This window comes from Neofelis nebulosa, chromosome 8 (genome assembly GCF_028018385.1).
Source record: "Neofelis nebulosa isolate mNeoNeb1 chromosome 8, mNeoNeb1.pri, whole genome shotgun sequence".
Lineage (NCBI taxonomy): Eukaryota > Metazoa > Chordata > Mammalia > Carnivora > Felidae > Neofelis > Neofelis nebulosa.
The window spans coordinates 48,241,339-48,258,362 of NC_080789.1; the positions used below are offsets into that span (position 1 = coordinate 48,241,339).

Genomic DNA, 17,024 nt, shown 5'->3' on the forward strand with positions numbered 1-17,024 from the left:
GTTCGTGAGTTCGAGCCCCGTGTCTGGCTCTGTGCTGACAGCTTGGAGCCTGCTTCAGATTCTGTGTCTCCCTCTCTCTCTCTCTGCCCCTCCCCTGCTCATGTTCTGTCTCTCTCAAAAATAAAATAAACATTAAAAAAATTAAAGATATATATATATTTATGTGTATTTATATATATACTTACATACATACTTATATAATACATATATACGTATATATAATATATATATACAGTTAACATATAATCCAATAATTCCACTACTGGTATATATATACACCTACCAGAATTGGAATACATATGTTCATATAAAACTGGTACAAGAATATTCACGGGGCATTATTCACAAAAGCAAACATGGAAACAACCTCAATGCCCATCAGATGATGGATGGAATAAAAATGTGATATAACCATATAATGGAATAGTATTTAGCCATAAAAAGAATTAAGTACTGATACATGCTGAGACATGGCTGAATCTTGAAAACATTATGCTAAGTGAAAGAAGTCACAAAGGACCACATATTATATTATTCTATTTATAGAAAATATTCAGAATAAGCAAACTCATAGAGACAAATTGTTAATGGGTATGGGATTTCTTCTGAGGGTCATGAAATGTTCTGGAATTAGTGATAACTAAATATACTAAAAATCATCAGATTGGATATTTTTACAATTTAATGAATTTATTAATTTAACAAATATGTATTGAGCACCAACTCCTACATGCCAGGCACAATCCAGGGCTAGGGATACAAGAGTGAACAAAACAAAATCCTTCCTCTTGTGGAGCTTACAATCTAATTGGAGACAAGACAAATAAGTAAAATATACTATAATAAAGAAAAATAAAGAAAGGAAATAAACTGGGGATAAAATTTCTATTTTATCTGCTCCTACCCTATAGTGATATGAGCAGAAGCTAACATTTTGCATAGGGTGATGAGGGAAGGGAATTCTTTCAGGAGAGTCCTTAATGAAGTGAAAGAGGGGTGCCTGGGTGGCTCAGTTGGTTAAGCATCTGACCTTGATTTCAGTTCAGGTCATGATCTCATGGTCTTGAGACTGAGTCCTGCGTCGGGCTCTGCACTGAGTGTGGAGCCTGCTTTGGATTCTTTCTCAAAATAAGTAAACAAACATATTAAAAAAAAAAGAAAGAAAGAGATCCATGTGGATATTTGGGGGATATAACAAACCAAAAATAAGAAACAACTGGTGTAAAACTCCTAAGCAGGAGTGTTTTTGAGGAACAGCACAGACAAACATTGCTGAAACAGCATAAGGAAGGTGAACAGTGGTAGGAATAAGGTCAGGCAGGTGGTGGGGAAACAGATCATATAGTACCTTACAGGGCCACAGTTAAGATTCTGGCTTTTACTCTTAGTGATAGAGAGCCATTAGAAGATCTGAAAAGGCAAATATTGATGGCACTTTTTTCCAATATTTACATTTTTTAATAGCATAAGCCATAGGGGATTTGGGGTGAAAGCAAGAACACAGGTAGGAGGCTATTACAAAAGTTCGAGTAAGAGATAATAATGGCTTGGGCCAGGTAAAATAATTACTGTAACACACAAGGTATGATGGAAAGAATTAAGACATTAGAGAGGATGTGCATTTATGGATAAGTACGTTTAACTCATTTTACCAAACATGTTCTAAAACCTGTGAATTGTAATCCTGTTCCTTCTTTTTCCACTAAAAATATAAGCACAAGGAAAAAAAACCTGCAAGTATATTCACTAAAATGTTAAGAGTGATTATCTATGGATGGTGAGCTTGTAGCTTTTTATTTTCCTACTTCTGGGTATCTGTTTTTTATAATATTCCTATAATGATCCTATCTCATTCATATAATTTAATAGTTTAAAAAATTGAGCAAAACATTTACGTTACATTATTTTCCAGTTGCCCATCTTTCTCCATCCCTTAATCACAGGATAATAATGCTTCTTCAAACCGTCATTTCAAAAATCGTTTCAACCACAGAGAAAACTCAGGAAAATTAAATAGACCTAATCTGTCCACACTTCCAGTTTCACTAGTTTTAGTGACCTAGATCACAAGGTAAGTAAAATCAGTACATATCTCTGCCCAAGAACCCTCTGCCAATGTGGATAATAAAGCGTGTGAATGGTTAACATTAAGAATAGCTACTACCAAAATTACAATCTCTAGTTTCTAACGTATTAGGAAAAAAAATGAAAACAAGATTCTTACCCTTTTGACTGGCCATTTGCCCGGTTTTCAAAAAATTTTATCTCCAAAATATCATTTACTCCCAAAGAATGAACTGCTTCAGTTAAGTCTTCATCTGTTGTCCACTGCAAGATATTTCCCCCTCATTAACCATCGAAATATAACCAAGATGTTTATTGTTTCAATTTAGTTTTTAAGGGTAAACTCAGAACAAACAAAAGACCATTAACAGTGCAAATCTAAGTGCAATTTTGCCAGTTGGTCTCCAATTTTTAAATGACACAAAAGCACCTGAGGACATTAACTTCATCCTTTGATAAGTTTCAGAAATTAGAAGGTATATATCCTTAGAGATAAAAAAGACTTTTTTTACTTTTAAAGAATTTCTGGTCTCTCCCAACTTCAAACTGCTATGACATTACATTTTTAATAAAACCAATCTCACTTATCACTTCTCTCCCTAAAGGAAAATTACTTTGGGAAACAAAGTCCACCTTATGTTTGAGTATAAGATTTAAAAAAAAAAAAAAAAAAAAAAAAGGGCACATGTATTGAGTACCTATCATGTACTTTATATCAGATATTTAACTCTTAAAACAACCCTATATTAAGTCCTGTTAGTATTCCCATTTCACACATGGTGCAAAAGTTAAAAGGCTTGTCTAAGATCACAAAAGTAATAAATGGAGGAGCTAAGATTCAGTTTTATTTAGCAATCACACTCCTCACAACTACACTGCTACAGCCTCCAATATTATAAAATTGCTCAGACTGAATGATTATGGAGATGGGTTTGTTTTTTAAAAATGTGAACATTTAAAAATAAAATGCTACTTAAGAAGGGTGACAAATGTTAATTTATAGACGATTTTTGAACTTTCAAATTATGCAGTAAATGTTTCTAAGAGAGATGAGGGGAGCCTGGCTGGTTCAGGTCATGATCTCACCATTCCCAAGTATGAGTCCCATGTTGGGCTCTGTGCTGACAGCTCAGAGGCTGGAGCCTGTTTTCAGATTCTCTGTCTCCCTCTTTCTCTGCCCCTCCCCTGCTCACGCACACACGCACGCTCTCTCTCAAAAATAAATAAACATTAAAAGCAGGAAAGAAACTCAACAAGCCTGAAATATAAATTAGATGCTGAAAACTTTTTTTTTAAAGTAATCTCTCCACTCAACATGGGGCTCAAACTCACAACCCCAAAATCAAGAGTCGCACGCTCTTCCAACTGAGCCAACCAGGAGACCCTAATAATGAAAGCTTTTAAAAACCAGGGTCGTACTGTGCTTTTCCCTACAGTTCTGAATCCTGGTTTCAGACCTTATGTGAGTATTCTTCTTTCTAAAACTAGGATACTGTAAGTATAGTAGTAATAGAATATTACATTTAAACTCAAGACAACTGAACTATATTTAACTGGAATCTCTACCAAAACAAGTTGAATGACCACAAAATTCAAAACTAGATCTAAAATTTATAATGTTCTAGGGGCACCTGGGTGGCTTAGTCAGTTGGGCATCACTTCGGCTCAGGTCACGATCTCGTGGTTTGTGAGTTTGAGCCCCACATCAGGCTCACTGCTGTCAGATTCTAAGTGCAGAGCCCACTTCAGATCCTCTGTCCCTCTCTCTGTGCCCCACCCCGGCCTGCATTCTCCTAAAAATAAATAAATATTAAAAAAAAAAAAAAAAAAAAATAGGGACCCCCGGGTGGCTCAGTCAGATAAGAATCTGCCTTTGGCCCAGATCATGATCTCATAGTTTATGAGTTTGAGCCCTGCATCAGGTTCTCTGCTGTCAGCACAGAGCCTGCTTCAGATCCTCTGTCCCCTTCTCTCCCTCTACCCCGCTCCTACTCTCTCCCTCAAAAAATAAATATTAAAAAAATTTTTTAATAAAAAAAACAAACACCAAAAAACCCACAAAATTTATAACGTTCTAAACATATTTGTATTTCCCTCCTCACTGCATAAACAAGTATATAGAGCAACAAATCAACAATTTATTTTATTTTATTTTATCTATTAGTATTTTTTAAAATACTATGAAATTTATTGTCAAATTGGTTTCCATACAACACCCAGTGCTCATCCCAACAGGTGCCCTCCTCAATGCCATCACCCACGCTCCCCTACAAATTTTTATTTTATAAAAATGGAACAGATTAACTACGTGAACAATTCAAAACCAACTACCAATAAATTTAATTCATACATTAAGTTTACTTACCCATGTCAGATTTCCAATATACAATGCAATTCTCTTTCCAGTATACGTATAGACAACATTTGGTGCTGCTCCTTTACCCACATCATCACCAACAGTTGGTGGGAGAGTATCCATGTAATCACGGTCTTCTGGGGCATCTCCATTATTTGCAGATGGAGAGATGACATCATCATACAAATCTATCTGATCATGCCCACCATATTCAGCTTCCTGAGACACAGAAATAATGCCCTAGATTATACAACAGTCAGACTACCACTAAATAATAAGAATACAAATTCATTCAACTATTTTGTTTTAAAAATCCAGTAGAAAATAAAGCCCCAAAGATCTCTGTACAAATCTTTAGGCCATAGATGTAATCTTGAATGGTGCCTCTAAAGTGAATTTTTACACAATAAATGCTATTTTCCCACTGATATATGTTATAATACAGGAAATAACGTTCCTCAGGGAAAAGAATACGTAGACAAAATACAGTAACAATATAAAACTTTTCTTGGAAGTACAATATTCTGAAAGTAGAAATAACAATACATAAATGCAAATAGATGGACTTTAAAAAACAATACAAAAATATCACAAACAAACTTAAATCCATTATAAATCTTTAACTGCAGAAAAATACAACTATTATTTTCTATGATACTCAGAATCTTGTTTTTCAACTCTGTGAAAGATGTTTGTTTTAGAAAAAAGCACACTGAGCTAAGCCAACAGGAAGAGATGAAGAAATGTGGGTACCTAAATTATTCCAAAATCATAACAAATCAACAGGAAAAGAGAAACTATAAATAAAATGAGTAAGACTACTCAAATTAGTATCTAGTGATAGTTCCATTATTCTCAGTCAATAAAGAGTTAATGCTTACTAGACTTCTTAGATCTGCAGTCAATTTAGCAAAAGATATCTAGTCAATTAGCAAGAGAAAAGTGATATGAACAAGGATCTAGTAAAGCTCTGCCATTGAGTGTCACCAACAGAATGCCCCTTACAAGCCTAAATGGTAAGAAAAAAAAGGAACAAAAAAAAAAAAAAAAACATATGTAAATAGCAGAAAAGGAAAAAGGCAGGTTCTACCCTAAGTAAGTACAAGAAAAATGAAATGCAGACATTGGCAGAACACTCATCGCCACTTAAATTGCCTTTAGTAAAGGCCACAGGCTTGACTAGCCAGAATCCGAAGAAAAACTATTATCTTCCTTCCTTTCCATCACTAAGTATCTAAATCAATGTGAACTATTTTATCTTTCTTATGAGGTAGAATATTTGAGATAATAAAAAGAGAAGCAATTACAATTATAAAACAACAAACTTGAGTTCAGATATAAGCTACATAAGCTATATGCTCTCATTAATATAACTTATTAAGGATGAAATGTTATATAAACAGCACATAATGAGAAGCTAATAGTTCTAATAGTTTTAAGGACTATTACAAGAATAGAGAATGACCCACAGACAGGATTTGTAATATGACTGTAAACAGATCAACAAAATATTGTTATCATAGGCCCCATGGGAACAGAGCTCAATAGCTGTTTTGTTATTCAGAAGGGCATCAGAATTAAGATTTTTTTTTAAAGAAAAAAGAAAAAGAAAAAGAAAAAGAAAAAGAAAAAGAAAAAGAAAAAGAAAAAAGAAAAAGAAAAAGAAAAAGAAAAAGAAAAAGAAAAAGAAAAAGAAAAAAAAACCTAAAAGGGGAAATACCAATTATACGCACAGTCAAAGGGATCTGAAATTTACAAAGTCATCTTCAGGTAACCTTCTGCATAACCGAGTTAACCAATTTACTAATTATATAACAGCATCTTTACATAACATTTTGTTATGAGGCACAATGTCTCTAAGACTTACTTAATAAAGAATCCAAGATCTCAAGGTAAGTTAAACAACAAAGCCATCTTTAGCAATGGGCAGAAACTAAGACCACAAGTCACTAAATTATGCCATAATTTTATTTTGTTTGTACAGCAATATCAAAATAATCTTTCTTAACTGAGTTTTTCTTAAAGTAACATGTTCCAATTGCAGTGACAGTGAAAATTAGAAAAAAAGAGGATGAATTTTTGTTATCAAGTTTCAGTGTAGCTGAAGCTTCAGGCAGCTTGGTGGCAGCAGTGGTTCCATACACTTAAGATACTAAAAAGATTCCCACAAGGGGTAGTGGGCATTTTAAACTCCTGCAATCCGGTTCTGTACTTTATCAAATGGAATTATTATTATTACTATTATTATTCAAAGGGAGCTGTGTTTCCATCCTCCTTAGCAGAAACTATAGTCACAATATATGGTCTGAGGGAGAGTCAAAAAGAATGCAAGGATTATTTAAAGGGTTATGAAATAGGTTAACACATTATTTGATTTTTCATTAGTTGTAAATCTTGGAAAATGTACACACACTTAAGTAGACAATAATTTATAAGCATAATCGCAGCTACACTGACCTGGTGAATCACAATCACTTACTATTTTTGTCCATCCACCAATTGCTATGTGGACACCAACCAATTTTCCATATTGATATGATTCTATCAATATTTAGGATCAGCCATTTTGTCTGGTAGTTGGACTGCTTCCAATTGGTTGAAGTATGATGCTAATTGAGATCAGGGTCCTGGGGTTTGATATCCACGTGGAATAGTTAGCTTCACTTTGTTTCAAGGCCACAGCCTGTACTTCTAGCCCCAACAGTATGCATTTGAATGCGGTGAAAAAGTATTAATGAATCTAAATACATTTGCTACCATTACTAAAAATGCAACTCAGCATATACTCTTTTAATGTCAGTAATCTTCCTTCAGCTTCAGCATATCACATCTATCCTCATTATAAAAAAAGATAACACCACATCTACTTTCTGTTCCCACTTTAAAAGGGGGGGGGCATGCATATTCTGTAACTATGCAACATAATATCACAGGTCATATAAAAAAAGGTGAGCTCTGAATGTCTACTGAAAAAAAAATAGCTTCTACTTTGTCATAGAGAAATGGTCAACAGTGTCAAGTTCCACTATGGAAAGAATCTTTTCAAATTATTACCTTTAGCGAGTTTTAATGGCATTCAAAAACCAACCAACCAACCAACCAACCCAAATCAACACAACCCCTCGAAATATTTCAGATGCCAAACACTGCCCAGTCTTTATCTATTTTTCATACTAATTAATCTACTAACAGAGCTGCACATTATATATAACTTCCAGTAAAATAAAAGTTCTTCGGATTTGTTAAAAAATCCAAGTGATTTTTTTCCATTTCCTACATTCTAAATTACTGCAAGCATTATAAAGGCAAGGCATCCTTTCAAGATTTTATACTTCAAGATTATAGTCTACGTGATATACAAGTAGCTGTTGCCACATCAGTGAAAACATTAAAATAACATGGATAGTAAAATAACGAAAATTCTATTAGGTCCTTTTTAAAGGCAATGTTTCTTAACTTTTTCATTACCACCATCTTCTTCCTTCCGAAGACTTATCTTTAGACATACTTTCCTTATCACCTCCCATAAAATTTTAATTTTATGTATATACTGTATATACTATTACTGGGATGACCATGGAATAACAGTATTACACTCTTCATTCTCCCTAATAAGCCCAACATGGCCTTTGGTGATCCGAAATTGTAATAATACCTTTCCTGCATTATATAAATACCAGTCATGGTACAGTAAGAGCCACTTATTTCAAAGCCCCTCTATTAAAAAAACAAAAACAAAAAGGAAGGAATTTAATAGTCATTTCCATTTGGAGAAATATAAAGGAGGGAGAGGTTTACAGTTCGTATTTACAAAATGTATCCCATACCACGGAAGAAAAATACTAGCATGCAAAATCCAACAGCAGATAATCTAATACATATTTATCTTTATAAAAAATACATCATCTGATTTTTATCTACTTACGGTATGAGGAGATCTGAAAATTCGTCTGTAATCCCTGTAAAAAGCTCAACTAACAGTAAGGAAGCCACCCTGGTACTAAAAATATGCCACATAAACCACAAAGTGGACAGTTCACAGGCAGCTGATAAAGCTACACTGATAAAATGGGGCGCCTGGATGGCTCTGTTGGTTGGGTGGCCGACTTCAGCTCAGGTCATGATCTCACAGCTCGAAGGCTCATGGGTTCGAGCCCCGGGTCGGGGCTCTGTGCTGACAGCTCAGAGCCTGGAGCCTGCTTCAGATTCTGTGTCCCCACACACCCCCCTCCCCGCCCCTCCCCTGCACATCCTCTGTCCCTCTCTCTCAAAAATAAACATTAAAAAAAATTTTTTAAATAAAGATAAACTACACTGATAAATAATAAAACTAAGAGTTCTAGTTCCCCTAATATTTCTCCCATGGTTTCTCAATCTCTACCTACCTCATTCTCAACCACAGTTTTATCTGAGGATATTCTATTAAACATAAATTTATCAGAGACAAGATTTCACTGACATTTGTCCAATAAACTTATTTTTCAAAATGGGCTAAACTGGCTAAAGCAGATACACAATGATTAAATATAAAGTATAATGATTCATGAATGAAGGCAAGTTGACTTACGAGCATGTCTAGGTCCTTAACTTCTACACGAATTTTTCCCTAGCCACAACCTATATACATTTTCATTTTAAAGCTGGGTGGTCAGATTACTAAATAAGCACTGCTATCAGTGATCTACCGGCAAACAGATCAGTAACTAAATTCTATACTGAGGTTTTGATCTCCAAACAAGCAAAACACACACTTCAATGTATACAGTGTAAACTTTCCTGAGGTTTCTAGAATTTTTTTACCCCCCCCCCACCAACAAACAAGCTATAGATAAAGATACACATAAAGGAGTGAGTTTTACAATACAAGACCTGCCAGAGTGTTATAATTATGTAGAGTCCCTCACCCCCACTACAGAGCATTCTAAGGGTAGAGATTACTGAACTTTGTAACCCTCCTTGTTGGCATATAACAAATAATCAAGAAATGTATTTTGAACAACCGAGTTTAAAAATTTATTTAGTCTTGGTCAAAATAAAAAAGTCTATAATTATATTAAATAGTAGGCTAGTAACTACCACATTAGAACACAAATCCCAGTTCAAACTGGACTGACATATACTATAGAGACTGAAACAGAACTGCTTTCTTCTCAACTCCAGATCAAGTAATGTAGAGGTTTGGAAGTAGTTCAAATTCTCTTTCCACTGGAGCAACTGTTCTCAATTTGGTTACATCCAAAGACCTTCAATTTAAGAACTAAAGAGCACCCATAAAATAGCAAAGTCCCTTGTGCCTTCTCCCTTTCTCCAACTTTATTTTCCATTCTTAAATTCATCTGGTGAAGAAAGGAACTCGATAGTCTCACTAAACTTATTCTCAACCCCATCCCCAAATTGAAGTTTCTTCTAAGACACTTGGATGTCTCCTATTTTTTGAAATATGAAAGAAAGCTTCATAAAATACACCTGAAAAAGGATTCATAAGTATCACTTCAAACAGAAGAAAATGGAAAATAGAGTACAGAGAATTTTAAAGTATACAAATGCAATTAAAACTGCACCTCACATGAAGAATAAAGTTTTTTTGAAGGTTTACAGCAGTTTAGAAGCCAAAATAAGTCAAGATTGATTATACTTAGTAAAACACTTTACTCAGCTATAATAAGAGTCATAATTTACTTTAGCAACCAGTAGAAAGAAGGTTGCCAGCTCACAATAAAGTGAAAAAGCAATCAGGAATAATTCTGTATTACATCTAATTCTGATCAAATTTCAGAAAAATATTTCAACGACAGTAACATTTTCAAAAAGAGGATTAACCTTGAAAACGACCAACCATCTTTTTGTGCAAGAATTACCACAGCAAGCAAGAGATAACAAAGGCCAACGCTATGCAAAATAATAACAAAAACAAAGCCTCTGTTTAATCCCATTAATGTATTCAAAAGTACTGTATAAAAATTTACTGGTAAAATTATACAACTATGTGTGAAATAAAATGCTAGAAGTTCAAATCAACAAAAAGCTACATTTTTAAGAGAACCCTACAAATAGTTCCTCATCAGGGCCACACAATTTTAATCTCTTCTTACCTCCTGCTCAGTCAGCACTAGTTACTGCACAGGGATAAACAAGTATCTATCACTCCTTCCAGCTATATGTATTAGAGAAATGCCCATCCCAAATTAAGTATGTGACAGCCTAAAAAAAAAACAAAAAACAAAAAACCCTCATGGAGAGGTCCTGAAGAAAGTTGTTTCTAAAATTGTACCCAAATTCTTCTTTTATCATAAGGAAAAAGGCAAAGCAAATGTATTTTCTTGTAGGAAAAGCTAATGAAGAAATCTTGAACATTTAATTGTTCCTTTACTTGTGGGTATGGCCCTCTTTTAGATGGAATGTTATGCCCATTTGATAAATAAAAAGAAACTTCCTAGAGATCTTGTGTCTACTGACCTTAAAAGCATTAGAATCTGACTGTAGCACTCAAGATAATTTTCTAATTTGTCACTGACACAACTCAGGCATCACATGTCCAAAATATAAACACAATAAAAGGCACGAAGAATTTAAAACGTAACGTTTGATTACACTAACCAGTTTTTAAGGGAGTAGCACACATTTAAAGCTACTTGAAAAAAAAAATTTTTTTTCTAATACTTAAACCTGGGGCACAAAGTCATTAGTGAAAACAAGAACAGTAAGGATTTCTAGCTTTCCCTATCTTTTAAATACTCTTCAGCCCCTAGTCACAAACAATGTAGGGGCTTTTGTGTGACTCAGTCCTTAAGCCTCCGATTTAGGCTCAGGTCATGGTCTCAGGTTCCTGAGTTCCAGCCCCGCATCTGGCTCTGTGCTGACAGCAGGGAGCCTGCATGGGATATTCTCTCATTCCCTCTCTCTCTCTCATTCAAAGATAAATAAGCATTAAAAAAAAATAAGTCTCTAATGTAGGAGGGAAAAAAAAAACAAAAAAGAAAAACACATTAACCAATAGCACTGTATTAAGCTTCTCTTACAGACCTGGAAAACATAAAAATACAAGCTTTTAGGTGCACTACAGTTAGGCACAATTTAATTTTTAAAAATGTGTTACTACATAAAGGCAGCAAAGATGTGAACAGCAGGTTTAGAGCTTACACGTCACTACTCTAGTAACAAACGAGATCTTTTGCAAAGATGCCCAACATCAGACATCACAGCTCCGCGGCTAGTTCTTCTAGTCAACTGTGGCTTGTGAGATACCGGAAAAACCTTGCATTCTCACTTTCTCCTACCTTTCAAAACGTAAAGCAAATCCCTGGGAAGACATCTAACATTTTGCTTTTTGAAAATCGGGTCTTATTTACAACCCTTTATTTTTACACCGTACTAAAGAATTTCGGCTGAACGTTCTTCATTTTAGCAACTCCTCTTATCTCTTGGTGAGCAACCATCTTATTTTTCCATCCAACCACTACGCTTCCAAGTCTTCCTTTTGGTTCAGGCCACCTATCTTCACACGTATTTTCATCACAAAGCCAAGAACAACTGGGCCTCAACGGCACTGCAAGACCTGAACCACCGAAGCACGGCCCACGCACCGATTTTTAAACACGCTCGATGGTCCAAAAGTCAAACGACGACTTGTTGCAAACGTGCCCACACCTAAGCCGCCTTCAGAAAGTGTGAAGGGAGGAGGAGGAAGGCGCCACGCCGAAACCTGTCGCAAACTCGAGCAGGAGCCCAGGAAACTGGGCGCGCGGGATACAAAGGGCCATGAATGCGGCCTTCCATGAGGCGACCGTGCGCGGCCGGGGAGACAAAATGGAGCGACGAGAGGAATCGGAGCCCGAGCTGCAGGGCCGGGGAAGAGGCGGCGGCCGGCGCGCGCCCCGCCGGGCTTCTTCCTCGACCCCGCGGCGGGGGAGGGGGCGCGGCGGCGGCCCGTTCTCTCCGCCGCGCACACGCGGCCCCACCGCCCGGGCCTAGCGCGGCGGGAAGCGCCCGCCGGCCGCCGCCAACAATGGAGCTGGTGGCGGCGGCGAGGGAGGGGCCGGCGGCGGCTGCACGGCGGCCCGCGTCCGCGCTCCGGGCCCCGTGGCGGGCCGCAGCGCCCGCGGCCCGCGAAACGATGCGGTAGAACGAGGGGCGAGGGGGGCGCAGAGCCGGGATCGGACGGCGCGGCCCACAAGAGGCAAGGGCGCACGGTCTGCAGCCGCGCCGGCTCACAGCCCACGGCGAGCCCAGGGTCAGCGTCCGGACCGCAGCGCCGCCCGCTTCGGCGGCGTGGGCCCGGGCCCTCACGTACCTGGTTGAACTCTTCGCCTACATCCGCGTAAATGTCTATGTGGTCCACACCGTCCGCCATCTTCCCTCGGCCGAGGCCGCCGCCGCCTCCTGCAGGTCTGCCCGCCGCGGCAGCAGCAGCGGATCTAGCGGCGGGGGCGGGGCGCGCTGCGTCACTTCCGAGGCCCGAGGGACGAGGCGGGGGCGACCGGGGGCGGTCGGGGGCGGCGGTCGCCTCTGCAGCCCGCCCGCTCGGCAGCGCGGAGTAAAAGCCTGCGTCCCTGCGGGCAGACGCGGCTTCTTTTGTGTGTTAGGCCTGGGGTTTGGGGGCACGTCCCAGCTGTTCCCAGAGACTGTGTTTTCACGTTGCCTCTAGCACACTCCACCGTTTTGTAATATTGTCATTTCTCAGTTTTTCTTACAATTCTCACGGCCAAGGCTTCTAGAGAGGTGGAAGTTTTATGTCCACGATTAAATACGAAGTGTAACCCAGCATTCTGTGAGCGCCTTGAGAGTGAAAACAGCGTTCTTAACCCTGCATCCTCAGAGACCCGCAGTTTTATTTGCCTAGTAAACGTTGGATTCCCGCGGATTGTTATCTTGAGTAATTTGCAAGCCACTTAGGTTTTTTTGCATGCTGTTTATGTTTGCATCTCTATCTCCTGTCACCGGCTCCTTTCATCTCCTCTTTCCCCGCTCTTTGCCCGCCGTTTTTTCCTCCTTAGATCGCAGTTGGTTTTCTAACTTGAATGCGGTCATTCTAGAGACCACCCCCCCCCCCAAAACGTGGAGGCATCTTGAAGAAAGTGGCTTCTGTCTTAGAACCATAGAATGTCTGAGCGAGAAGGGAACTGGAAAAGGTGTCATTAGGTCCAAGCATCTCATCTTACAAATGTGGGAACTGAGGCCAAATACAAAGTAAGTGATTTAAACGTGATCACGTGGTCAATACCCAAAGAGCTTTTGTCATAAATACTTTAGTCGAAGATGTCTCTCCAGTTTGAAACCTTACTCCATTCTTTATTTCTTTTTCACCCAGTTCGAAGCCCACCAAATTAGAGTGTGCTTGCTAAGATACAGAAACCTTTCACGCAATGGTAAGCCAAACAGTATACATTCCACCTCTACTTGGTATGGTGGAAAAAGCTTAGTTGGAGTCTGATAGACCAATCTGGTGCTGTGGATACAATTACTAGTCAGACAGTTTTACCAGCTAGATGACCTCAGTCAAGTTACCTAATCTCTTTCATGGTCAATCGCAGAATCTGTAAACTCCAGGTAATAATATTTATCTCACCAAGGTTGAAAGTTGATGGTGTTTTAAATGAGGTAATATGCAAAATGCCCTATCCTCTTCTTGAAAATACTGATTTTCTTTTTTCCATGGGGCTTTATAGAAGGAAAGAGCTACTCATGATAAAGGGTGAGACCTTTTTTTACATTAGTAATAGGGTAAGGATAATAATGGCCCATCATAGATGTCCACATCCCAATGCCCGGAACCTGTGAATATATTACTTTACGTTGGAAAAGGAACTTCACAGGTACGATTACATTAAGGATCTGGGATTATCCTTGATTTCCTGGTAGGTTCAAAGTAACCACAAGGGTCCTTATAAGTGAAAGAGGGAGGTGGGTAGGGGAGATGTGATGACAGAAGCGGTTTAGGTTCTTTCAGTACACTTAAAAATTATTCCAGGGCCTGACTTCTGCTGTTGCCTACAAAAAGTCAACTGCCATTGAGACTGTTTCTTTGAAGGGCATTGGTTTCTGCCCCCTCTCCCGCCCCCACCCCTGGCGGCTGCTTTTAAGATTTTTTATATTAGACTTTGGAACCTTATGGGGACGGATATAGTTTGGTCCTTCTTTACCTCGCAGGGTGCTGTCCTTCTGAAGACCACCTCAAAATATGGTGTACCAGAGTCACTAACAGTTCCTAAGTTCCATATTGTGTTTCCGTGCATGTCAAGAGTGCAGCTCAACCTTGCAGCCATCTCTTTTGGAATCTGAAGTGCATAAGCTCTCTGAATGTGTAGGCCTTATCCTCTTCTACTTCTTGACCAGCTAATTCCTCACTCACTCCCTGGTTAGCCTTTTTGATGATTTTAACGGGTTGTTACAGGATACCTGCTTACTTAGCAATGTTCAAGAAATGAAATATTATTGTAGATTACAAAAGAAAATGCATAATAATAATGAAAACAATAAGCAAAAACTCTACCACTTATTGAGTACTTTTATATACCAACCTCTTTGTTAGACATTTTATAGTCATCAGTGTACATAGATGAAAGATTGGAGACTTGGGTTCTCATCCCGACATTACTGACCAGCCAGGTAACCTTAGGCAAGTTCTTTACCTCAAGTCCCCCAATGAAGGTCCCTCTCAGTTTTGAAATGCTATTATTCAAATTTATACAGAATTCAAAGTCCAGAGTGCCTTGAGAGGAATTTGATAATGGTATTACCAGAAATGTAGTAGCTTGAAACTATAAAAATTCCTTATCTTATAGTTCTCGAGATCAGAAGTCCAAAATGGATCTCACTGGGCCAAAATCAAGGTGTTGGCAGGTCTGCGTTCCTTCTGGGAGCTCTGGAGGCAAATACATTTTTTTGCCTTTTCCATCTTCTAGAGGCTGTCCATGTTCTTTGTCTGTTACCCTCCCTTCCCACAATCATATCACTCCAACAATATAAACAATATAAAATCAAGATATTTTCAAAGAGTAACAAAGAGGTTGGAAAGGAGGTAACTAATGTTCTAAGGTTTCTGTACATCTGTTTCTTCTCTATACAGAACTTTCCGTCCTTTTCCATACACACGTGTATGCAGCAATGGCAACCTCAGTTCCAGCGTTCAAATAAGCACCATTCAAGAAAATAGCTATCTGTCTTAGTATCAATTACGAAATCTAAAGAGAAAGCAACTGATTAGCTCAGGTTTTATAAGAGTCTACTTTTAGTCCAATCAAGTTTGTCTAAGTGGGTGGAGTCACAGAGTAAGACGTAGCTTACAAAATCTACTCTGTGAATTAGGAAAAGGTGGAGAATTATCAGTGAAAGATGATTGCTTTGAATTAATGTGATACCCCAAAGGTGGTCTAACACATTCCACCTGTTGGATGACAACACATAGACAAAGACCTTATGGTTGGAGAAGGCAAATCCAAATACATAAATACTAACACATATTGTCATTTTGAAATTTTTTTTTTCAATGTTTTTTATTTATTTTTGGGACAGAGAGAGACAGAGCCTGAACGGGGGAGGGGCAGAGAGAGAGGGAGACACAGAATCGGAAACAGGCTCCAGGCTCCGAGCCATCGGCCCAGAGCCTGACGCGGGGCTCGAACTCACGGACCGCGAGATCGTGACCTGGCTGAAGTCGGACGTTTAACCGACTGCGCCACCCAGGCGCCCCATCATTTTGATTACTTCATTCAAGTCAGTCAATGCCGTAATCTCTGTAGGAACGTGAGTTTGATTCTAACATACTACAGGTCATAGTTTAGCCCTATGCTCCCCAAACTTTTAAAAAATATCCCTGGCATTTTATTTTATTATTATTATTTTTTAACAAATACTTTTTTTTTTTTTTTTTTTTAGTTTATTTATTTTGAGAGAGAAAGAGAGAGAGCATGACCCGGGAGGGGCAGAGAGAGAGAGAATACTGAACAGGCTCCTCAGCATCAGCAAAGAGCCCTCTGTAGGGCTCAGTCCCACAACCTGTGAGATCATGACCTGAGCCAAAATCAAGAGTCGGATGCTCACCTGATTGAGCCACTTAGGTGCCCCTATACCCCTAACACTTAAAAAATGCAGCCATAGTATACATAAATGCAAATATTATTTCATGTTAACATTTTAATACCATGAACACACATAAAATATATCATTTTGAAGGATGAAATAAAGATTTTTTAAATGTCTGGCTATGATATCATTATAATGATATCATAAAATGCCTCATTTTATCATTAGTGGATATAAATCCATATTTCAAATAGTCTTGAAATTTTTGGTCCTGCTCTTGTCAAATCTGATTACATCATCCTTATTTTCATCCCTTATGGGACTGACAAGAATTTATACTAGAAATACATAGGTGTTGGCTCAGACACTTTCTTGTCTATCACTTTCATTATTAGTATTAACTATGAGCCATAGTTTCTTAGAATCTCCTTTTTAAGACTCAGGCACTTTGGGTGCCTGGGTGGCTCAGTTGTTAAACATCTGGCTTCAGCTCAGGTCATGATCTCATGGTTTGTGAGTTCGAGTCCCACATTGAGCGAGCATGAGTCCTGCTTCTCTCTCCCCCTCTCTTTCTTTCTCTCTC

General features: G+C 38.4%; 1 protein-coding gene across 5 annotated transcripts in view; it reads right to left on the reverse strand.

Annotated features, from left to right (window-relative positions):
- The window catches only part of CPSF6 (cleavage and polyadenylation specific factor 6), a 33,710-nt gene extending 20,864 nt beyond the window's left edge, over positions 1-12,846 (reverse strand). For 4 of the 5 annotated variants that reach the window (XM_058742055.1, XM_058742054.1, XM_058742053.1 and 1 more), the window contains exons 1-3: positions 12,711-12,846; positions 4,430-4,639; positions 2,225-2,328 (exon numbers count right to left, since the gene is read on the reverse strand). In XM_058742055.1, the coding sequence (XP_058598038.1) occupies positions 2,225-2,328; positions 4,430-4,639; positions 12,711-12,770 (374 nt within the window). In that variant the 5' untranslated portion in view covers positions 12,771-12,846. Of the gene's footprint in view, positions 1-2,224; positions 2,329-4,429; positions 4,640-12,003; positions 12,025-12,710 lie in introns of those variants that run through there. The other variant, XM_058742057.1, reaches the window with a different exon arrangement.
- Between the last annotated feature and the right edge of the window lie 4,178 nt (positions 12,847-17,024).